The sequence below is a fragment of the Rhamphochromis sp. 'chilingali' genome, assembly GCF_963969265.1.
Source record: "Rhamphochromis sp. 'chilingali' genome assembly, chromosome: 16".
NCBI classification, from domain to species: Eukaryota; Metazoa; Chordata; class Actinopteri; order Cichliformes; family Cichlidae; genus Rhamphochromis; species Rhamphochromis sp. 'chilingali'.
Genome location: NC_137943.1, coordinates 28,221,388 through 28,245,524, shown reverse-complemented (window position 1 = coordinate 28,245,524; position 24,137 = coordinate 28,221,388). Strand labels below are relative to the sequence as shown.

At 38.9% G+C, this 24,137-nt stretch overlaps 4 protein-coding genes across 4 annotated transcripts in view; 3 read left to right on the top strand and 1 right to left on the bottom strand.

Moving 5' to 3' along the window:
- The first annotated feature begins 348 nt into the window (after positions 1-348).
- Positions 349-3,669, top strand: eif3f (eukaryotic translation initiation factor 3, subunit F). The gene is made up of 8 exons (XM_080862172.1): positions 349-504; positions 908-978; positions 1,867-1,946; positions 2,031-2,168; positions 2,261-2,352; positions 2,518-2,654; positions 2,811-2,924; positions 3,528-3,669. The coding sequence occupies exons 1-8, from the start codon at positions 393-395 to the stop codon at positions 3,603-3,605; spliced, it is 822 nt and encodes a 273-aa protein (XP_080718298.1). The 5' UTR covers positions 349-392; the 3' UTR covers positions 3,606-3,669.
- Positions 3,670-4,935: 1,266 nt separating this feature from the next.
- On the bottom strand, positions 4,936-5,852 carry LOC308383717 (MICOS complex subunit MIC26-like). The gene has a single exon (XM_080861792.1). The coding sequence runs from the start codon at positions 5,799-5,801 to the stop codon at positions 5,187-5,189; it is 615 nt and encodes a 204-aa protein (XP_080717918.1). The 5' UTR covers positions 5,802-5,852; the 3' UTR covers positions 4,936-5,186.
- Positions 5,853-6,974: 1,122 nt separating this feature from the next.
- Positions 6,975-10,328, top strand: dnaaf6 (dynein axonemal assembly factor 6). Its single transcript, XM_080861800.1, has 6 exons — positions 6,975-7,208; positions 7,568-7,634; positions 7,728-7,833; positions 8,049-8,145; positions 9,681-9,766; positions 10,007-10,328. The coding sequence occupies exons 1-6, from the start codon at positions 7,113-7,115 to the stop codon at positions 10,134-10,136; spliced, it is 582 nt and encodes a 193-aa protein (XP_080717926.1). The 5' UTR covers positions 6,975-7,112; the 3' UTR covers positions 10,137-10,328.
- A 1,149-nt stretch (positions 10,329-11,477) lies between these two features.
- Positions 11,478-24,137, top strand: part of pip4p1a (phosphatidylinositol-4,5-bisphosphate 4-phosphatase 1a) — a 29,435-nt gene continuing 16,775 nt past the window's right edge. Inside the window, exons 1-4 of the mRNA XM_080861489.1 lie at positions 11,478-11,711; positions 12,594-12,787; positions 21,240-21,346; positions 23,745-23,850. Coding sequence (XP_080717615.1) covers positions 11,594-11,711; positions 12,594-12,787; positions 21,240-21,346; positions 23,745-23,850 — 525 coding nt within the window. The 5' untranslated portion in view covers positions 11,478-11,593. The remainder of the gene's footprint in view (positions 11,712-12,593; positions 12,788-21,239; positions 21,347-23,744; positions 23,851-24,137) is intronic.

Here is a 24,137-nt window from a genome sequence, read left to right as displayed (position 1 = left end):
AGGCCTTTGTGATGCAGTAACAATGCAAAAATGCAGAAACATAAACATACAGATTGGATGTAATAATGCTCATTGTATATGTCATTTTAAATATGGTCTGATTGTGATGCAATCCTTTTTATGGCTTTTCCATAATAACATTATTATTACTATTATTATACCAGACTCCTTGTTAGAATAATTCACTAATTAAAAAATTCCGCTTATAGAGGAAGATACAGTCCTACAACATTGTATCACAATGATATCAATGACTTGATCATAATTAGCATTATTCTCACTAACCGCTATTTATCCGCCAGCCTCAAGGTGGCGGTATATGTGTCCATGACGCCGGTAATCAGTTGGTCTCTTCAGGCAGTGTGATCAGTAGTCTGCCCTCCTTTTCCAAGATGTCGGTGTTCGGGCCAGTTGTGAAAATTCATCCCGTCGTTCTCGCTTCTATCTGCGACTCTTACGAGCGAAGAAATGAGGGAGCGAGTCGTGTGATTGGAACCCTTTTGGGTAAGTAAAAAGACAATATGTTTGTCCTGCGCCGCTTGGACCGATTTCGCACGAAACCAGTTGCCGCATAGTTAGCTGCTTTTAGCTTTAGCTGCTAACACATGCTGGTTCAGTTCAGCAGCTGACTAGCATTAGCTACTGTTAGTTAGCTAGCGGCATCACTCGTAACAGCTGGCCGCCCACTCAGTTGTTCATATAGTTAAAAAGTTAGCAAATCACCTGGACTTTTTTCCATTTTGGTGGGGTTTGCACTCATTTGATGCTTAGCAACAGGAAAAGATCGCTGATGTTAGCGCTTATTACTGTCGATTTAATGGAGAATCCTCTTGTTTGCTAACTTACAGTGAAGCTGCTCGTCGCTACAACAATATAATGTAAGAACTGAAACATTTGCTTTTTTCAGGTACTATTGACAAGCACTCTATCGAGGTGACCAACTGCTTCTCTGTCCCTCACAATGAATCTGAAGATGAGGTATGTTACTAAACTCTTTATTTGCAGCTAACATAATTTTATTTATTGCTGATGTTGAAGCCAAGTGGAAAGGGCAAGTAATACAGTAGCCATTCCACATCGGCCATCGAGTAATAAACAAGACACGAAACTGACATTCAGCAAGTAATCTAAAGAATAACGCATTATTCAGTTAGAAATATCCGAAACTCAAAGAGTCATGAATTAAAATCTTAGGAGCATCAACAAAGAAAAAGATAACTAAAATTTATCAAACTTGTGTGTTTGTGCTTTTGTGTCTTTAATTAGATGAGTCTGGGTTTTTAAATGTCCATTAAGGTTTTAATTTCGATATGGCTGCTAAATACCAGGCTGAATAAATTCCTGGTAGTTTTTCTAAATGGCTACTGAGGCTACATGATTTCCTTGGGGATTAATAAAGTATTCTGATTGTGATTCTTCCTGTTACAAGAAGTTCTTTTCTGGATATGATCTGGGTCACTGTAGCGATACTTCATTTTGATATGTGTAATAGTGTTGCAAAGCACTACTTTTGAGTAGCTGAGTAAACAATAGAAACAACCCCCCTCAGAAAACTATAGGTGGTGTTATGCTATCAGGTATGGGGTGGAGGCTAAATCGTTAGTTTCTAAGGTTTTTGATACCACCTACTATGTTTAATCCTGCTTTGTGAGACAGTGAATTACAAAATATCTTACAGGGTAGCTATGACTAATACATGTATTATCAAATCAAAATCAAATCACTTTTATTGTCACATCACATGTGCAGGTAATGTGCAGTTATGTAATTATCACTGAATTCTTTCACAAGTGAAAGATGATTCTGTAGAAATGTTTACGAGACCGTGTACATGGCTGTGCTTAAATGCATTGTTTTTGACAACAGGTTGCTGTGGACATGGAGTTTGCCAAGAACATGTACGAGCTTCACAAGAGGGTTTCACCTACAGAGGTCATCATCGGATGGTGCGTCAGTCGGTCATATTAACAATTTAAAGTTAAAAGTGGAAAAAACAGTATTCTTTAGCAGATGTTCATCTTTTCTGACAGGTATGCCACAGGCTTTGATATCACAGAACATTCAGTGCTCATCCACGAGTACTACAGCCGTGAGGCCTCTAATCCCATTCACCTGACCGTGGACACGGCACTGCAGAGTGGCAAAATGAACATCCGCGCCTACGTCAGGTTGGCTGATCTTTCTGTCAGCGCCTGTGTTTATGTGATCATCTACAGCCTGAAAGTGCTTCTCTGAATGTGTTTGTGTGTCTCCTACACAGTGCGCAGATGGGTGTGCCAGGAAAGACAGTTGGTGTGATGTTCACCCCACTGTCTGTCAAGTATGTGTACTATGACACTGAGAGGATAGGCGGTAAGAATACAAAGAATAAATGAAGGCGACTGTTTGAAAACAAATGCTTCGTGACTAAGTATCTGTGAAATGCCAAATAATTAAATCCCAGTGTCTCAAACAACTCGCTGGGGTGCATATGAAAGGAAAGAAAACTTTATATTATACTCTCTATTTGTTCTTTAGTGGACCTGCTACAGCGAACACGTGTGACCCCCAGTCGTACCAAGGGGCTGACCTCTGACCTGTCTCAGGTTGGTGGTGCTGCAGCCAGGGTACAGGACATGTTGACCACAGTGCTGGCATACATTGAGGATGTGCTGGTGAGTATCAAGACAAACTTGTCCCCTGGGTTTTTTTTTTTCTTTTCTAATTAAATCCCTGCCAATTTAACTTAATATTGGTCACCTGGGAACATTTGAGCAGTAATTAAGTTTTGCGCTGATGATGGCTATGAAGTTCATGTTGTTCTGTTTCAGTCTGGCAAGGTGACAGCAGACAACAGCGTGGGCCGTTTCCTGATGGATCTGGTAAACAAAGTGCCCACTATCTCACCTGAGGACTTTGAGAACATGCTCAATTCCAACATCAATGTAAGTGCTCGTGTTTAAGTTACTATATCAGTGACAACTACTGTTTTTGTTTTGCTATTTGATCTAAACAGACAGGCAAATGGCACTTAAAAAATAGCAGTAGAGACTAGCTTAATAGACACTGTCATTTTTATTATTGTGGTAGAGACACAAGTCTAGCGTCAGGAAGATCATCTGGCAATAAACTGCCAAATCGAACCCGCTGTGCTGACCTGTTGTGACAAGGAAGTAGCTGAAAATTTTATTGTTGTGGCAATAATGTACTTAATTTCTCTCCACGTATAAACACATTGGCTCTAAAAAGAGTAAACTGAATTGTCATATCTCTTATATAAGAGGCTTTAGGTGAGCTCTGAGTTGTTTTTGGCATTTAATTAAACTCTCCTCCTGTTTTTATGGTTATTTATGGTCTCTGGGCTCTACTTGCATCATACTGTTTTACTTCAGGATTAGAAGCTTTAGAAGATGGAAGTATTTTTGCATCATTTATCTGGGCATTATCTTTCCAAACTTGCCATCCTTTAATCTTGTTTCCTTGTTATGCTGTTATAATCTTTCACTTTAGTTTAGTGTGAATCTAAATGCTCTCTTTTGTTGTTGCAGGACCTGTTGATGGTGACCTACCTGTCCAACCTCACCCAAGCACAGATTGCTCTCAATGAGAAGCTGGTGCTGCTCTGAGAGGGTTTCTTTGAAGTCATTCATATTTAATTTTTGTACCTTTTTTTTTTTTTTTTTTTTTTTTTTGGCTGATATGAAAATAAAGATGTTAAACAGTCACAAAGTGTTCATTCCCTGTGGTAAGATGGTAATTAAATTTAAGGCTGCTTGGTTTGTCACAAGTAGCTAATGAACATTAAAGGAAGGATCATACTGCTAACACGTTTCCTTTCTGCTTATTAGACACCTCGCATTTACTGCTGTCAACCTGCTTCATGATTCTTGATCTGTAATAATGTATTTTTAAGGAGACAACTGACCTTATATCTTATCATGGGCGTATGTAGAGGGGGGACATGGGGTGGCTGTTCGACCCATGACATTTGATTGGCCCTCCACCAATATATTTTGACTAGAGTTCATTTGTGGTGTAAAAGATGAGCATAGTTTAAGGGTGTGAGGCCCCTCAAGCTTTCATTCTTTCTGAAGGTCAGCAGGCGGTGGGAACGTCTGCCTGTAAAAGGACTTTGGTTTACATAGAATTATAAGGTTAACGGCCTTCCAGTCCTTTTTAACATCAACATTTTACTGATTATTTGTGAGCTCAGTCACAAGTTATATTTCATAAAACATTAAATTTACTAAGTCAGAAATTATGATTTTCCAGGAAATGCTCATTGGCTAATGACATTTTATTTGCAAGTTGCTACCCAATGAGCATGGGCTTAATTTCAGACTGAACCACTGGTTGTTTTGGCGTATCCAGTTTCAGAATGCTAAGCTGGCAATAGCAAAATTGCTCAACTCAAAGCTGAGATTTTACTAATTAGTAGGTGATGTCATGGTGGGTGTGTATGTCGTTTTAAGTAGTGCTTCTAAGTACTTCTGGGTCATGCTGTTTTCTACTTCCACTCAGTGTTTTTAGCCATTTCTACTCCATACCATTTACTTTAAAGCTTTAGAATGACTTTGAAGTTTTTATTTTAAAAGCATTCAAATATAAAGCTGAGATATATCCAGCATTACTGAGCAGTATAATGCAAATGGGTCTAATGAGTACTTAATACTACAAATGTCTTGAGTTTATGTAGGATAATGACTTTTTAGCAAAACCTATTTTATAAAATATGTTTAAAATCTGTGAGTATAATAATTGTTTCCTGTATATGACAAATAAAACTTGAAACTAATACACAATTTCAGATCAAATGTGACTTGCCTACTTTGGTCTTTGTCACTCCATTGAACAAAATTGTTAAAATAAACGACTGATTATTAAAATCCTGAATTAGTTTTCTTCTCTTTGGTGCTGACCATCTTGTTTGTGCATGTGGCATTATAAGACACAGAATCAAGGCGGTAAAGCAACTTTAATGTAAGACACTGCTTTATCTCTACATAAATACACATTCAAATCGGAAGGGAGTCATTCAAGTTGCAAATCCCCCCTTCCCTTTGCCTGGCCTGAGTTTCATGTGAAGCTTAGTGCAAAGTGTAGGCATGAAAAAGTCACACTGTCTAGAAAGCGCTCAGTTTACAGTATCGGGATAAAGCTGCTATGTGATTGGCTACTGCTCGGTTATTGCAGTCACGCCGGGGTCGTCACTGTTTGGTCTCGGAGTCGCTGCTCTTTTCGGGTTTATTGACCTTCTCAGCTTTGCTCTGGGGGTTTAGGATCTTCTCCGCCGCTGCGTAGCTCTGCACGGCCAAGTCGTACACGGAGTCTCCGGTTGACTTTGCGATGGACGCTGCTTGCTCCGGGTAGTAGAGAGAGGCGCTCAGGGTCATGAGAGTGGTCGGGTAGATGAGTTTCTTAATCCTGGAACCTCTGGCAAGAACCAGCCCGAGGACTCCGGTAAAGCCGATGATTCCCGCCCGGGGGTAGAAGTCCTTCGGGGGGTTCTTCACATAGGCGTATGCGTCGTTCCCAAACTGGAAGACCCCCTGAACTTTGGGTTTAATTTTCTCATAGGTGACCTGACACCAAGCAGTGTACGGCTCCGATAACTTCCTGAGGGTGGCGACTCGCTCCTCCAGCTGCCCGGCTTTAGGCTCCACGTACTGAAACTTCTCCGGGGGAGCGGTGTACAGAGACAGTTCATCCACGTTTAACGGAGCCACCGCTGGTTCCTTCTCGCCGTCACCGGCAGCAGCAAACACGGTGAACGGTGAAAATCGCAGGGCTCCCGGCATGGCACTACCTGTCACCTTCAACATGATCCCCGCGGGCCATGCATTCACTACGGTATTCACGGAGGGACAAGGCAGATAGCCCCGCCTCTCTGATTCTCACCCAAACGCTTTTACTACGCTTGAAAGCGCGCCAACAGTGGCAGGAGGAATAAAGTATATCAGTGAGGACAAGGCTTTCTTTACAGATAGTAATGATGTCTGTGCCCACATCTCCAAACCGTGCTTCATATGGAACTCCAAAGATATGCAGTTTAAAAAAGTTTCACCATAAATTGACTGCCTGTCATGCATATGTTTGAATGGGTTCGTTATCAATAAAGTTGCAAAAAAGGAATAACCTACTTGTTAAAGGTAGATTGTGAAGGTATGGGTAAACTAAATACACTGTAAGAACTATATTTTTAATGACAACTTTAAAATAGGAAGTTAGAATGAGGACTTAAGCAAGCTGCTTTATTTTAGTAGTCTACAATAAAGTCCTCTGTGCTTAACTGGGGTATCTGCTGTTCTGATCCACTGCCCTCATAATATGATACTCAAATATTCCACGTAAAAGTCAAAGCTAAGGCAAGGTCTGCTACCTGAGGTAGGCTAAATTGGATGAAATTATTAGTACTTACATCACTTTCTTTTTAAACAGTTTTAACAACTTATAGTCATTCTTTCTTTTATTTACAATCTTAGATACACCACTGATATTTAGACTGCACTTTTGCCGGACTAATCTAAAGCAAAGCTGTTTACAGTGCATAAAGCATTTAGCCTGTAACAGCGTCCTATAAAAGTCACCCAGCAGCCATCTTGCTAACCCATTCAGGCATAAATATGACACCTATTTTAAACCATTACGTGAATTAACTTTCAGTTAAATTTAAATAGTCAGTGGGACATTACATTAATGAAGCAGTCGTTCATTCTTATACAACTGTGCTAAAATAAGTCTTTGTTTCTTTGTTGTTTGTTTTCTCAGTGCCTAGTTTTTCTCGTATACAGTACAGTATGCATTATTCTCAAAGCTGCAATAAAAAAAAAAGAGAGCAAGAGGAGATCGTGATATTAGAAATTCCCTGGCAAGGCTTCTTAGCTCACGGCGATCTGCGTAACCGTGACTCTGGCCACGTAATTTGTTCGACGTCACTGGTTGCCATGGCAGCGGGAAAGCCTGGCGTCTCCAGGGAAACAGAAAGCGTCAACAATCCAAACGTGAGGTGCTAAAATTAGTATACTAGCACCAATTAAAATAATTGTTTTGTCATAGTTACTTATAGTTTAGCAGCTTTCTTCTCCTCGTTTGTGTCCGCAGCGCTTTTTATTTTGTTTATTAGTTTTTTCTGAATGGATTGTCTTGGGGTATCTTCCGCAAAGAGCCTCCGGGCTCTGTCTGCCTTGTTGTCCAGTCAGCAGGATGAAGAAGAGGAAGATGAGTGTAAAGTAAGATCTACATGCGTTCATGTTAAAACCCTGCTAACACTAGCCTTTAGTATATTCCTCAGAAATTGTAGTCTCTTTACATTTTTCAAAAAGCAACATTTTAATCCTATGTATATAGGAAGGATAATCAATCAACACTAGCAAAATGAACCTTTAAAAATAATTTTTCAATAAAAATATAAATTTTAGGGTATTTAGAAAAATGGTGTAAAGTTTATTAGTCTGCACGTGTGGGCAGGGAGGACCAATGGGAGAATATGGAGTAAAACGAAGTGGACAGAATATGTATCATTGTATTTCAACTACAGCAACCATTAAGCCAAGTCTCTCCCCACACTAATATTAGTTTATGTTCACAGGATGTGAAAGCATATGCACGTTTGGGTCCCGGACATATTGGCCCCCTACCCAAAAACGAAAAACAAGGTATTTTTCAATTATAAGCACTCTAAAAAAGTATTTATTCAAGCATACTGTTTCTGCATTTGTCTTTCTCTCTTTATGTGACTGTTTAATTAGTGTCAACCGCAAACACGAAGAAGAACAGCAAAGATATCTGGTGTGAAGAAGAAGTGGCCGAAGGCTCACAGTATGATGATCTGACTGACCCAAGGCCACAACCTGAGTAAGACTGCAATGCAGAAAGAGACACACACCAACAGTGGATGTAAAAAAGCATCAAACATTATGAAAAGCGGATATTTAAAGGTTCAAAAGAGTCCTCATACTTTCTCAAACACTGTCTGTTTCTGAGTTTAATCTCCTTTTAATGTCTGGTAATGTGATATTTGTTGTGTTTGGTTTTAGTGTGTCTGCTTCATTTATAACCTCTGTGTGCAGGTATGAAATAATCCTGAAGCAGAGTGTAGGAACAGAGGATCTCTTCTTGGGATTAAGCAGAAAGGATCCATCCTCCATGTGTTGTGAAGCCATGCTGGTAACTTACCAAGTGTCACAAGATTTCTTAACACTTCACTCAGTGCACTTTTTTGATACTAAAATGAAATGCACAAGGTTGTGATCAAGAGCAGCAAGGCATGAATCTCCTGTTAAATGTTGGCTGGCTTCAGATAATTCTGTTGAAGACGTAGTTAGTTTTAGACTTTAGAAAGGAACAGTCTAAAAATGTTCAGGAGCACAGGTGAGACAGGTTAACGCTATAGTGACCAGGCTCTATATATGTAAAAAATATTTAAATGCTTCTAATAGTGTTTATCTTTCCTCTACTGTTCACCTGATCTCTGACAGATACTTCAAAATGTTCTCAAATTGCTAAGATTGCCTTTGTCTGTTACTTTGTGTAAATATGAAATGTTATGTATATTTAAGGGAATTGTGTGTTTTAGTATGTTTGTATCATTTTCACTCCAAAATACAGATGAACTGACTTACAATACTTCGATCAGCAACAAATTACAAAGAAGACATCATAGATCAGGGTGTTTTTTCATTGTCTTTAACTTCCAATCTTCTAAACAAAATCTAAACAAAAGTCTTGTTTATAGATTTATAAAGCTGATTTTGTTCATCTAGATTTCAGTGGGAGAAACATTTCACCGGGTTACTCCTTCAGTCTCAGCTGACAGCAGGTTTCCCCAAACTTATAAACAATACAGTTGCATAATGAGAGAAAGCACTATTGCTTTCATGATCAGAACACGCATTGTCATAACCACAGACCTTCTGGCTCTTTGTTAAGCAATGCTGCTAGTTTCAGTCATTATGCAAGCATACTGTGTGTAAGGTTGGGGAAACCTGCATTTAGCTGAGACTGACAAAGTCACTTGGATGGGTGATGTAGTGTTTCTCCTACTGAAATCCAAATGAAAAGAATCAACTTTCTGGGATTTCCTCACCTGTATTATTGAGCATGCATTAAAACATATGTAAAAAGATTTCCAATAAATAATATTTGGAGTGTGTATTTAAAATAGTTTGTGTTAAAACACTTATAAATATTGAGATTATGTGCATTCACTCTTTTAGATTGGTCATAGTAAGATGCTTGATTCTGGAATAATCACCGATATGGCACAATAATTACAGCAGCTATTTAGGTACTTTCACCTACTGGAAGGATCTCCACAGCAGATCCGCATATTTGATTTGGCACACATTTTATGCTGGATGCCCTTCATGATGCAACCATTTATCCGGCTTTGAAATCAACACTGTAGTACACTAGCTGTTTCAGGATCTCAAACTGGGATGTTTCACATGTAATGTGTGTTAACCTTTAAAAAGTGGAAGTAGAAGTAGAAGTAATATTCAAAGTAGGAAACAACTAACAATCTAAAAAACCCAGCATCACATATACTGGAAGGAGGAAAGTATTTTTAAAAACCTAATCTTGCATTACAATTGAAGAATAAAAAAGGGGAAATGTTTTTAAAATAAAAATGATACATATATATATATATTAATGTGAACAGTGTAGAATAATAACAATGCTAACTTTTCCCTCACTTGTAGGTAAAAATCAAACTACCAGACACTAAAGCAAAAGAGGTGGTACTGGATGTGAAAGAAAAGTTCCTTGATCTACGGACGCCGAAATAGTAAGAGATCCTTTGAAAATGTTTGCTTTCATTTTTAATTCCCTGAAGACTTAGAGGCAACATTTAAGGCCAGAAGCGCCCTGTTTCAGATATTTCCTTTTAATCAGAGGTGCATGCCAAGATCTGAGCTTTGATTGCTTTATCACACAACTCTTAATGTCTTTCAGTGTTAGACATATATCATCCCCCCCTCAGTGCTACTTGTTTTTTTTTTTAACCTGCCTTTCCATCTGTTTTCAGCAAACTGGGGCTCCATCTCCCCGATCCGGTCCACAAAAATGAGAGCAAGGCCCAGTTCTTCAGTGAGAGGGAGGAACTGGAGGTGACTCTACTAATGAAGCGTCCTATGGACTTCATCAATATGCAATGAAAAAGGATGATTTAGCAGCAAATAACATTATACAAACTGACACATTAAGCATTAAAACCAGAAAGGAATCGGAAAATAATCAGCAAAAACTCTGCTATGAATTTCTTCATGAATTTTGTGAGTTTAAGCTATTGCTTGTGCCATCACAGCCTCTATGACTGTTAAATTGTGGATTTCTAATAAATACTTGACTCCAAAATGGATTATTTTCATTTTTCACTTCAAATTTCTACACCCAATACCCTACAATGACAACATGAAAAAATTTACTTTAAATTTTTTTTGCAAATTTGATAAAAATAAACAAAAAACATACAATATGTACAGATGTATTCAGCCTTTGCTCACCATTATGCAAGCGTACTGTGTGTAAGGTTGGGGAAACCCTTATTTTGAGGAACACTGAACATGATACCTGGAACTGTCTATTTTTAAACAATCTTTTATCTGCATAACATTTACCATTCATAGTGTATATTGCAGTACAACAACTTAATGTAGCTGTTATTACTGACTTTCATGGTGTACACATCTTAATTTGGTACACAGCTTAATTAATCTTTGAATTCGGGTCTTTTGAAGCCATTTTATACAACTTTTCACTGGACTGGAGCCTATCCCAGCAGGGCTAATATATAGTGACCGAAAAAAGATTCACGTCACAGTCCCACCTAGGAGAATTTAGAATTACCAGTCAATCTTTCCTCATTAATGTCTTTGGGCTGTGGGGAGAGTTTTGAACATGCAAACTCCATACAGGAGTACCCAGAGCTCAGTGCTGCCTGAAGATGATATACAAGAAAATTGCTCAGCCTTCATTTTAAAAAAATACTTTTATATTCACACAAAACTTAATGGAGATGCTGCATTTACTGAATTACATACTAACTCTTATCATCTTTATACTTGTTCTCGTTTTGGAAACAATCAATCATACTACTACTACCAGCGCCACCACTACTATTTCTAATATTACTGCAAGTAATATTACTGCTAATAACAACTTATATAGAAAGACACATAGACAGTTTTCATCATGCAGGCTTAAACTTTAACTATTAATTGTTCATTCATTCTCCTCATTTCAAGTCAAGTGTCTGAAGGACTGTTTAATTTTTACCATGATCAAAGAAAAGTATCTAAGTAGAGTATTTTAGTAATTTTCCATTGATGACTGGAGAGAAAAACTAGCTACCTGCGTTTGTTATACTGGTGCATCGAATACTGGGGGTAAATAATTCACAAATAATTCCAATGTAACTTTCCTACATTCGCAACTCGTAGCACCCCCCGGTGAGCAGTGCCACACCCCCGGGCATCGTTACCGCAGCAGCTGTCGTAGTGGTGGTGGTGTGATCATGTGACGCCTGCATTTCCGACACAACAATACAACACCGTATCGGTCTGCAATCTCTCTCCGCTTTCTCCCCCCCTAATCCCCACGCCTCGCTCTCGGTATGGCGGACGGCGAGAGGTCCCCGTTATTATCAGATCTGGGCGATGGTGCTCTCGGCAGCGGTAACGGCGGGTTGTCCCCCGGTGCGGGACCGTACGGTGTGCCCAACAAACCACCGAGTGAGTATCCATGGTGCTCTCTCCTCCACCCTCAGTTAGCTTAGCTTTTATTAGCCTCTTCTTCTAGCTCAGCCATCACAACAAGAAGGGGTCACCCTAGTGTGATTGTGTTTGGTCAGTATGTGGTGTAAAGCTACAAAGCATTTACTGTTTGAATAAAACCGATAGTTTTAAAATAATGGAAGAAAGCACAGGAGGGAATCAACGCTGTGCTCACTGGCTAACCTAGCTTGACAGCTAGCGCTGCTTAGCACCGGCAAACCATCCGCAAAGCCTCAGTCATGCAGCTCGGTAACGTTATTATCAAATTATATTTCATTTACGGGTTTAACACAAATTAGTGCATATAATTTGGCAGTTTAAGAGAGCCGATTTTCTTCACAAGCTAGATAACTGTTTCTCTAAGCTAGCTAGCATACGAGAAACACCTGATTTGATTGGCATGTGAGAAAGCCATTATGGAGGCTGCCGAGGGATTCTGCAAAGGAGAGCGACGACCAATGATCGTTCACCTAGAAAGGGACAAATGTGCCTGAATAGATCAACTGAGAAACATGGGCTGCATGCTGCATATGACTTCTAGATGGAACTGAACCATTTACTCACACACTGTGAGTAAATGGCTTTCACAAATACCTTTCACAAATGTCTTTCACAAATACCCAGCCTCATTTGTTAAAGCTCAGCCAGCTCAGCATTCCAGGAGTGTTTTTCTTCTAAAGCTCCTTTCTGCTGAACTCCAGACCAAATCTTATTATCTTGTTTATCATAACAGGGTATTTGTCATGGGAATTGAGGCTTTTTCCAGCTCACTGCACAACTCTTATGACTGTGTCCCTTCACTAGTCCTTACTACTGTTGTATTTTTCCCCTTGCCTTCAGGTTTCCCTCCATTCCCCAGCCCCACGCAGCCATCGGTGCTCCTAGGGGAGGACCCTCCGCCCTATTCCCCTCTCACCTCACCAGAGAGTGGCAGTGCCCCTGTTATCAGCTGCAGGGTGTGTCAGAGCCTCATCTCTGTGGAGGGCAAGATTCACCAGCACGTGGTGAAGTGTGGGGTTTGCAATGAAGCTACGGTAGGTTGGTTTCCAGAGGAATCTGTAGACCCAGGTGTAAAGCCCGTTGGCTACTTCAGGTTACATTATGTCAGCTCAAAGGAATAGAAGATACAATTTGTTGATCTGAATGATGGCTGCAGAAACAAAGATATTTGTTTTACATTTTGCGACCATAGACCTTTGTCCAGATGGAAAAAGGTGAACCCCAGTATGAATCAAACAATTTCAACATGAATTAAGTTGGCTTTTCCCCCCCCCCCATTTTTGGTTCTGAAAATGAGGGATTGTATTTTGTTTTGTTTGTTTTATGTTTTGTTTTTTTTTGTTTTTTTTTAGCACAAATTACAACTATTCCTGTACTAGCCCAGCATCTAGCTGTTTGTAATTGAATTGTTACTATAAACTGTTTTAACACATAAAAAAGATTTAGGACAACAGAAGAACATAGAAAAGAACACGTCTTATTTAGTATAACGTGAGGTTCATTTTGTAAAATTAGAAAAACGTTTTGAGTATTATGAGTAGAGCGTAAATTCCTTGTGACTTACAAGGAGCTACTGTGTGTGCAGTATCTTTAGGTACTGAGCACCTTCACACCAGAGCCTCCAGTATGTTAATGCGCAAACCAATGTGTGATGTAGGGAAGGTATGAGCAAAATTTTTGTTTTGTGGTATTTTTAAGATTATAGAGGTTCAATAGTACATCTCCGTATTATTAGAAGTTGTAGTATTATTAATATATTGGTGTAACTGAGCCTTTATATAGGCTTACAGTGGCCCATTCTCCTCCAGGAGTATATAAAGTATAAAACACTTAAAAAGAAAGAAAACATAATTAAAATGAAACCACACGACCAAAACGGTAAATAATCCGCTCTTAAGCTCTGTTAACAAACGTTAAATGTACAACACAGGGATATAATGCCAGTCTTCAGCAGGGTGTCTGTTCTGCTTTTCAGTTCATTTGTTATAACACAGTTGTGACAGTTCCGACCTTCACTAGTCAAACATTCCTATATCCATATCTTGTGAGATGTAAACGGTTAGCATTTAAGCCCACGTGACACCCAAAAGACTCATGCACCACTACTGCAAGGCCAAAGAGAGTTTCAGAGGGGCATGAGAGCAGTAATCCCGCTTTATTTTTTCAGCTGTTTCTAAACAAAATCAGTACATGGGTCTTTAGCATTAATGTTTCTACAGAAGAGCTGTGAAGGAATCTCCATTTAGAGTTATTATTTATGTCTCCAGGAATAACCCCTGCTAGTCTTTAGTAACATGAGATCCTAGAATCACATGACTATAGATATGTCTGGAGGCTGTTTGAGCCGTACCCTGAGTGAAAATCCAGCACAGAAACAATCAGGTTCAGAAATCAAGGCAAAATTCATATTTTAACTTTTTAAACTGAAATACTGTAAACACAGTCCTTCATCCTCCATCAGTCTTGAATATATTAACAGAGCTCCTCCCAGCTGTTAATAGACTGTTATGCTACCTGGCTGGCTAACATTACCCAGAATGCTGTTCAGCTGTATAAGTTTGTAAACTGTTAGTGTTATAAATAGTTTATGTTTCTGTCAGAAGTATGTTTATATACATTTAATATAGGTAACCTATCAATATGTTCCATGCATTTAATGTACAGACTAACACACACATGTGTATATATGTGTATGTATGTATATATGTGTATGTATATAGATAGATAGATAGATAGGGCAAGACAAAATGTAAATAATGTTGCGGTCTTTAAAATAAAGCGATATACTGCCCAGCTACAATTACAAAACATGTGTTGTGACCACATTGCCAAATTTGGTGTTGTCACCCTTTATGTTAATATAAGGTGGATGTAATCTTCCCCTTTTTTGCTCAGAGCCATCAAAAAATTTAAAAGCATTTTTTTTTCCAGAATCAACATCCTCATTACTCTGGATAATCCCCAGAGTTTGCTGTGAGGTCACTAATGGTTCCTATAATCCTTGTGAAAATACTGTAATGAAACACTTTTCAGCCTACTGTGCATAGCAATCACACACCATTAAACATTTATAAATTACATCATACTTTTTTTTTTGTTTGTTTGTTTCCCAATCGCCACGCGTCAAGTTAGATTTGCAGGAAATCAGCTGAGTAGTCTCAGGGTTTGAAAACACAGTTGCTTTTCCAGGGCTCATCTGGTGCAAACTAGTTTGTCCTAAACTTAATTTGATTGTTTTGGGCAGGAGAGTGCAATCTCATTTGAACTCATTTCTCTCCTCGCTTCCTCTCTTCAAGTGTTAGGGTCCCATTATACCTGCTGTCCGGTGTCTGGCGAACGGCAACATATGACATTGCCGTTTTAATGATAAAATGGCAATGTCAGATTCACAAAAAAACCCCAAACACTGGAATTTCTGCTCTTGTACCAGCACTGATGTGGAGGTGTTGTCTGAGTGGCAACACCTGTTGTTCAGGTGAATAATGCAACAGGTACCTGTACTATAATGATGAGCATAAATGGATGTGACTGTTATTAAGCCACTGGTGGCATGCAAGGTGACCAATGTAGTGGGTATAGTGGTTCCTTTGGTGCCTCTCAGAGAAAGATGTCCGATACGAGGAGGGGAGGAAGGGGCAAGTCAGGCAAAAAGCATTTAAACAACGTGTGACATCCTCACTTTCAAAATGTTATTTTAGAGGGAATTCAGCTAAGTATCACATGACTCAGCTGAAATCCGCTATGCATATTTTTATGTTTTTTGTTTCAAATGTGTCATCTCAGCTGTCAAATAAGTCATTGCACCATGACAAGAATGTAAATGTTTCACTTATCTTTGTTTTATTTTTCACATACAACATTGGTGAATAACAGAAATACCAGAAAGTAACCCCTGCTATTCAAGTTGTGTGTCACAGCTGTTTAATATATTGCAAGTTAAATATACTTTGGCATGCGATATAGCTCTACATCTTCAGTTATAGCTACCTATGTCAAGCCTCCTCTTCTTTCTTCTATGTCCTGCAGTTGCATGTTAGGGATTGAGTCATCCGGGATGACACAGTGAGATTGATTTCTAGGTCAAAGGCTAAATGACTGTGGAGATGAAGGGGCAAAAATAAAAGAAATAAGAAAAATCAAATCATGATGAGACTTGCTTGCAGATTTGTACAGTTTCACATTAGCAATGCAGTAGGTGTTTATAGGATATATGTCTCTAATACTCATAAATTTAGCAAATTATTAGAAATAATTTATTGATTAGCACTTAGTTCCAGTAGAGCAGGGCCGCATCCATTTAAAAAATAAATAAATAAATAAAATTGACATTGAATTGAGTTCCACTTATTCATGTGGCCCTCCACAGCAGGCCCAGTGTCTCATAGAGCCCATTGGGATAATAATTGCCTAGACGGCCGATCAGTCTATTGCTATCAGTGTATATGTTATCCTGTATGACAAACTTTTAAACTGAATGTAAGGGGCAAAAAAAGAGGTTTGGAGTTGATCATAAGTGGTTTCATTACAGTTTGTTTAGCAGAGCGCATTGCAACACCACTGTTTATAATACATATTACCAATACTGTTGCTAAAAATAAAAACGGACAGATTATAGAGGGATTAATGATAAATAAAACGTTCACAGCTCTCTCTCTAGTTATGTACAATAACTTTTAAAAGTTTTAACTGTTATTTCAGCTGCTGTTCCCTCTGCTAATCATAACTGAACTTCAGTAGGACTGCATAGACTGGGATATCATTTTTTTTAAACCACAATGTTTTTGTAATGTAGAAGAAGAAACATAGGAAAAGCTTTTTACTAGCTTCATCCTCTTCAAGTAATTTTTCCACTCTTTACTTTTGCATTTCCCTTTATTTGTGGTCCATTGCATCATATTCTCTTGACATAAAATTTTCCCTGTTGAGCATAGCATAAGTAACAAAAGCTGCCCTTGACCCATGAGGACCGCTTTGGATGAAAGGCAGGCTTTAGAGTAAATGTCTGCTCTTCATTGTTGACTTTAGTAAATAAGAAAAACTCAAAAATGTTGGATGTAGTCCCAGTATATGGAATGGTGGGACAACAATTAAAAATGCTGGAAGACACCTGGTCACCTTCTTTTGCTCACAGCAGATTTTAGTGGTGTCTTAATGACAAGTTGGAAACTGGCTTGGGAATTGCATTGCTGGAGTGTTGATTAACAGCAACCTCATCACTTAACCTTCTACATGTGTATGCGTGTGTATTATGGAGATGCACAACTAGTCGTTTAACAGTTGCCGCCCTAGCTAGTCATCAGCAGATATTTAGTTGGTTAAAATAATTATTCTTATTTTAATCGTGCACAATAGCAGTTACCTGTTGGTTTTAAAATCTTATGATACCCTCCCCCACAAGCCCACACAGATTGCCTTTTCACTCTCTTATTTAATGCATGCATGTGGCGCCTTTAATATTAACCAAACTCTGCTAGCTAATCTGATATTGTGTGTTGTGTGCTGTTATATAGCGACACCTGTCAATTAAACAGCATGATTATTGAACAATCTGACTACAAATGGCTATTAAATACACACACTTGGCTGTAAGATTCTAGGTGATTACTTTTTACAAAAATAAACAATTGGTAAATTAGTTGCCGGGAACATCTCTAAAATGTATAAACACGAAGAGTATGGCTGATGAATCTCAATCATTTTTACTTCCAGCAATCATCAGAGGCCTCAAATGACCCATAATAGTTGAGCTCTAGTTTCCAGCCTTGTTTGGAGTGAATGCTGATGGGAAAATAGAGGTGAGGTACACAATCAAACATTGTGAAAGGCTCAGCAAACAATACTAATAGCTCTAAACGAAGCTTGACATTGTTTAGAAGCCGGTCTAATTATTCTAATGTTGTAATTACACAGGTATCGCAAATAATTTGGCAATAATATAGTGAAGTTCTTCATTTGCTACCACCAGCTAAAGATTGGTCAGGTGTGCAGTAAACAGATGCTCAGCTGCAACTTTAATTACCAAGTTTAACTCGCGGGTTTGACCGTGGAAGAAGATCCCAATGATTGGGTCAATTTGACAGTCGTGCTGATGGTAACACCCTGTGTAATTTGTACAGTTATCGCTGCCAGATTCACAAGTTGATGGGGCTCCACAAGTGTGCTTCACTAGCCATGCAAATCTGTGTGCGCATGGAAGAAGAAATATGAAGTGTGTCCAGATGTACCAATGGGCATAATGAGGAATTTACAGATGGAGGCGACATATGCAGATATGCAGAAATATGTCAGAGGTGTGAGGATATCCTGTTTTCCACCACCTCATGAAACATGCAAAACATTTACACTGATGTCGATCTGAGAGTGCAAACGTGCTTTATTACATACATCAGGGGTTGGCTCAAATCCAAAAGATATGCAGAGGATGATGTCAGACAGCGGTTATTTGTTTTAAGTAAATATGTGTAATTTGCGGTATGTTTATTATCCTTAATTAGACTCATGAATTAGTAAGATTTTGATGTGCAATTTTGCTCATTCCTGTTTTAATTTGACAGCAGGCGTGGGATGGCAATCAGGAACAGTAATTGCAAGCAGTATTAATTGTTATTTTACAGCCTCAGATTTGCATTTAAAAAAATGTTTATTATCGCAGTTAAAGGTTATAATCATGCAGTCTCTTGGGAGCAGCGATATAGCTCATAGAGCGGAAGAAATGATTATATATGGAGTTGTCACATGCAGCGTTGGATGAGTTGTTGTCTCACCGAAGACAATATTTAGACTGTGGTCAAGGTTAATTTCCTGTAACTGCTCATTATTTTGCTTAACTGATAGATTATCTTATGGGCTGAATGATAGAAACCTCTGCGACTGTAATATTACACAGTTAAACTGGAACACGAACTTCACCCTTTTTTAATCTCTTATACCGAAACGGATCATTGTAACAGTGAGAATTTAATTACGTTTTTTTTTTTTTTTTTTTGTAGGAAATAAATATTAAGACTGAAATATCATTTTACCACGGCAACTTTAAAATTGTACAAAATTGGCTAATCCACTGTGTAATGATCACTCCTAATATTAGTTTTCACTTGAGTGGAGAAAAGAACTTCATTCCTCCGGGCATTGTAAGCGGAATTGATAATGGATCTGGAAACGAACAAGGCACACTCTGATCTGGTTAGCCGGGGTTTAATGACGCTGTGGCGAGAACGCAGCACGATGGACACGCGGGATGTTATTTCATTCTGGGTGATGTTGTGTAATATTGTGGTGTTTCCAACATCACTTGGGCAGGTTGCCTATGCATATTAATCGCTGAATAAATATATTTGGCAACTCATTTTAGAATTTTTCTGTTTTTATTTGTTTATTTATTTTTTTTATTCCTCCCAAGTGACGAGTTGACAGCCCTCTTGCTCTTATTTTGAAACTTACCATCTTGGGCTTCAGTACTAGGAGGCTGAGCAGGCTGCTGCCCATCTGTTAAGCAGTGACCCTGTTTTATTTTTATTTTTTCCAAGTGTGTGCTATGAAATTGATGAAACATTGCTGTTTGAGCAGACATGAAGGCCACTGTGAGAGGACCATGGCAGATCCGACGATGACATTTCCACAAACATGCTTTTCAGCATCTTTATTCACACTTATCACTCAGTCAGCCTAACATACAAAACAACAACGACAGTGGACCCAGCACACTTTTAACCTGGCAGATGCCCTGCAGGTGCGTCCACCTCCCCTGCAGCGGCACCGCCGACCACGCCCCGCCACAGCCACCAAAAATCATTTCATGCATTCTGTTTTATTTTTATTTTTTAATTTGCTGTGTACGCAGCAGCACATGGGGTCATGGTGTGCTGCGCTCCGATATTTGACGACTTCAAAAAATAATCGGTCCCTAATCTCACTGCGCCACATGCGCTTTATTATTATTAGCATCCTTTCCTCACAGCTTTGGCTTACGGGGTAGAGTTGGTCATCTACCAACTGGAACAGGTCGATCGATCTCTGAGTCCTCCACTCTGCATGTTGAAGTGTCCTTGGGCATGCTGAACTTCGAATGATCCCTAGTACAGCCATTGGAGTGTGTGTGGGTATGTTTGTGTGTGAGATTGATAGAAAGCATTCTATGAATATGTGCGTGTGTGATTGGGTGACTAGTTAGCTTTAAGTGCTAAATGGAGTAGAAAGGCATTATATCAGTTCATTTTTGTTCTTCTAGGTACTTTAGCACCACCATCTGGCAATAGAAGTGCATTACATCATACCATTGGGCTGGTAAAAACGAAACAAAAAAATTAGTTGCAACCCACCTCCCTGCTTACAAGTAATAACTTGACTGGAAAAGCTGTTGATTTTGCTTTTGTTATTATCAGAATATCCATAGACTGTTTAAAGTATGGAAATGATGTGGCGTCTAGGAACATGAAGTGAATGTAAATGGGAAATATGTTATGCCTGCCTTCTTTTACCAGACCACCAGGGGGCAACGCTTCAGGTTGCTAAAAGAAGTTGTGATTTGGCGCGATATTAATAAAACTGAATCGAAATTGAGTAATATCGTTTATATAGCTTGTGCTTTTGGCCCTTACACAACAAATAAACACTGCCCACTTTCATTGTTGGCCAGTGGTTGTCATCCAAGCTCAAAGCCTGATGATGCTAATGGTCAGCCAATATATCAGTGCATCCTTAACACTGTTAACTGATTTCAGCACGGACTTCAGCACTTCTTGATTCATTGAGAAATATTCTATAGGTTGTACAAGACTGTAGAGATGGATGAACAACAACAACACCCAAAAAAGATTGTGGTTATTTGACACGATTACATGCTTGGGGGGTAAAAATATAGACTTTTTAAACCTTAAAAATTAAAAAATAATAATAATTATTTTTTTCTTACTGAATAGCTTTAAATAAATAAGCTTGAGCGTAACTAGACCTGCCACAGTCTGGCAGAGAGTGAATTTAAACATTTATGGAGGGGCACAAGCAAAAGCAAACTCCATTATTGCAAAACTTTATCTTGTTTTAGTTGTCAGCAGAAGCTGAAATTGTAATTGAAATTCAAATGTGATTATTACACCACCTGTATAGTGGTTTTACTATGACAGTCACCGCCATCTATGTCCACTTACAACCAGGTACAAAGCGATAGACCCTGAATTGTTTTTATATGTGGACAAGGCTTTAAACATCAGTCCAAAATCTCCCATAGATGTTCATTTGGTTAGTTGTCTGTTGACTGCACTCTTTATTAGTCTTTTAAACAGTTTCCCATAATAAATCACAACTATCTTCCTTAACCTGCAGCTTCTGTACACTCACGCCAATATCTTCTGGCATACTCCTCTCCCTCGTGTAGTATTGGTTAATTCTCGTCCATCATGAATAATTGGCTTGTTATCTATTCCTATTCGAATGTGTTTTTCTGCGGTCTTATCTCTCCCTCCTGTGTGTTTCTGTCTCCCTCTGCAGCCCATTAAGAATGCCCCAGCAGGAAAGAAGTACGTGCGATGCCCCTGCAACTGTCTGCTCATCTGCAAAGTCACTTCCCAGAGGATTGCCTGTCCCCGACCATATTGGTGAGAAGTTATTTGTGTATGTCTGTGAATGTGTGTGTGTGTGTGTGCACGCCACTGTGAGACTGCAATAACACTGCATCTCTCTGCGAGAGAGAAGTGAAGCAGAGGAAACAAGGTGCAATGGGAGCAGCAGTCCCTCAATTAAGGCTATGCTCCCAGCACAGTTTACATGCAGTGCTCAGCCAGCCGGATGAGGAAATAACAGCCTAATTAGAACAACTGCATCGTGAGTTTCACTTCTGCATGTCATTAGAATTATGAGAGGTGTGTGTGTGGATGATACAGTGGATGCATTATGTGTATTTTTTTTTTCTTAAATGTGTATTTGGAGATGTGGGGGTTATGTTGAGATTTAATTGTTATTCTGAACCTCGCAGCAAAGAAAAAAAATCACAATATTCATTCAACATCTATCTGCTTTTAATTATGCACCGAATTCCTGCGGAGCAGCTACCAACCAAATGAACACTTAGCAAATTCCTTCATATTATAATCTCAGAGGGCATAATGAGCACAGCAGCCTCTTCAGAACAAAGAAGGGCAAAGTTAACTGGAAAAGTTAGTTTTATGAAAATGTAACCTTTGGGATATGTCTTTTATATTTTTTTTCTTTTTAAAGGTTGCTGAAAGTTCAGATCCAGTTGGTTCTCTCTTGACAGGAAATTACCTAAACACATAAAGAGGGGACTTTTTTCATAGTATGGGACTGTTATAGTAAGAAGCAGATGGCTGATGTCAGTCACTGGAGATGCACAGCTTTTGCATGTCGTCTCAACATTATGTTGCAGCTGCCATGTGTAATTTGTAACAGAAAAGATTTCTGTTTATGCCCAAGGCATAAAATGTGCAAGAGCAACATTTTTAGATGTTTTTTTTTCTTTTTTAATTTTTAGATTTATGCTGCTATGTAAACAAGCATCAACTGACTGTTACAAAATGTGTTGTCATAAAGATGTGAAACTCAGAGTTAATGTGTCGTTGTAAATGCAGATCATGAAGTGAGGCTCAGGGATAAAAAGGCTTGCATTATCTGGCGTGGCAGCTGAAGACAAATATTTCTGACATCAGTAATTCTATAGCCATTAATTTCATTTGAGATTGTTGTATACATTTTAAACAACGAGTAAATATCCTACCTGACCTCATCAGAATGAGAATATGTTGCATATTTAACAATGGCATACAAAATGTAAATGTATTAGCAGGAGAAACAACACAATTTGACATTAATATTTTGCGATTGTTATTTCCACCATATTCTGTTTGGCTCCCTGTTAAATCCAGAATCTAAAATTCTTCTCCTCACATACACAGTCTTAAATATTCAGTCCCCATCTTATCCTAAAGACCTCATTGTTGAATATTATTCTAATGGAGCACTTCGCTCTCAGACTGCAGGCTTACTTGTGGCTCTTATAGTTTTCAAAAGTAGAATGTGAGGCAGAGCCTTCGGTTATCATTCCCCTCTACTATGGAAACAACTCCCAGTTTTCTGTTTGGGAGACAGAGACTTTCTCTACTGTTAAGATTAGGCTTAAAACTTTCCTTTCTGATAAAGCTTATAGTTAGGACTGGACCCTGAATCCTCCCTTAGTTAGGCTGCTGGGGGTCTTCCTATGATAGATTGAGCGGATCTTCTTCATTCATCTCTTTTCACAGTAGTGTGTTTATATCACTGCTATATGTAATCATGAACAATTATTAAACTCTGGCCCTCTCTGCTGTAGTTTGCCATTTGTCCTGCCTTTCTTGGCACTTTTTCTCTCACTACCCAACCGGATGCAGTGGATTGCTGCCCCTCCTTGAGTCTTGGAAGTTTCATCCTATTAAAAGAGAGTTTTTCCTTCCCGCTGTTGCCAAGTGCTCCCTTGTAGGAGTTGTTCGATTGTTGGAGTTTCTAATATTATATTATTAAGGTTGTGAATAATAAATAAACAAAACTGAATTGTACTGAATGAACTGTTCATATGTCATAGTTTATTGTATTACAGTTTAGCAAAAGACATCCATTAACCTCAAGTAGTAATAAAATATGTTGTGTATGCACATTCCTCTTTGGCCACTTTTCCTGCAGTAAATTACTTTTAAGAGTTTACCTCCAGTATTACTATTTTGCATTCAAACCAGACATGCTGACTAAACCAGACACATCTCAGCCCCGCGGCCTGATCAGTGATTCTGAGCTACTGTAGCCATGTGAGAAAGCTGATTGTAGGAAAGCAGTGTGTGTAGTAATGAGAGGAGTGAATGCTGATGAATTTCATGAGGCTGCAGTCAGCCCTTGAGACGACTGCTCCCAGCATCAGCTTGCATTATTAGCTAGCACTTGCACTGAATAATATCTCGAGTCGCTTCTGGTGCGAATGCTGACGTTGTGTGTCTGTCTGTCTCCTTCCAGTAAGAGGATAATAAATCTGGGCCCGGTTCACCCTGGTCCGGCCAGTCCTGATCCCCAGCCAGCTGGAGCCCGCGTCTCCTGTGGACACTGCAGCAACACCTTCCTGGTACCAGCTCTTTGCTTTTTTAAAAAAACATCTATTTAATTAGAATAAATGAGAAGCTTTAGGTGAAATAACCACAGGATTTCAAATCATAAAAAGCTCTGCCTTCAAGGTTTTGGGGAATTTGCTCATTTAGATTAAAGCAGTGGTTCTCAAACTGTGAGGGAAGTAAAGCAGAATCGAATTAATATATGGGTAGGGTTTAAAAGTCAACTTGAATAATTTTTCTTTTTTTTTATTTAAAAATCTCTGGGATGTGGGAATAAACCTCCTTAAATGGTGTATGCCAG

What these genes read in the sequence shown, in the direction of transcription:
- dnaaf6 (XM_080861800.1), top strand. Translation starts at nt 7,113, where the DNA reads ATGGATTGTCTTGGGGTATCTTCCGCAAAGAGCCTCCGGGCTCTGTCT. An exon ending in TGTGTTGTGAAGCCATGCTG is followed by an intron (nt 8,146 to 9,680) that starts GTAACTTACCAA and finishes CCTCACTTGTAG; the next exon opens with GTAAAAATCAAACTACCAGA. An exon ending in GATCTACGGACGCCGAAATA is followed by an intron (nt 9,767 to 10,006) that starts GTAAGAGATCCT and finishes ATCTGTTTTCAG; the next exon opens with CAAACTGGGGCTCCATCTCC.
- LOC308383717 (XM_080861792.1), bottom strand. Translation starts at nt 5,801, where the DNA reads ATGTTGAAGGTGACAGGTAGTGCCATGCCGGGAGCCCTGCGATTTTCA.
- eif3f (XM_080862172.1), top strand. Translation starts at nt 393, where the DNA reads ATGTCGGTGTTCGGGCCAGTTGTGAAAATTCATCCCGTCGTTCTCGCT. An exon ending in CATACATTGAGGATGTGCTG is followed by an intron (nt 2,655 to 2,810) that starts GTGAGTATCAAG and finishes GTTCTGTTTCAG; the next exon opens with TCTGGCAAGGTGACAGCAGA. An exon ending in TGCTCAATTCCAACATCAAT is followed by an intron (nt 2,925 to 3,527) that starts GTAAGTGCTCGT and finishes TTGTTGTTGCAG; the next exon opens with GACCTGTTGATGGTGACCTA.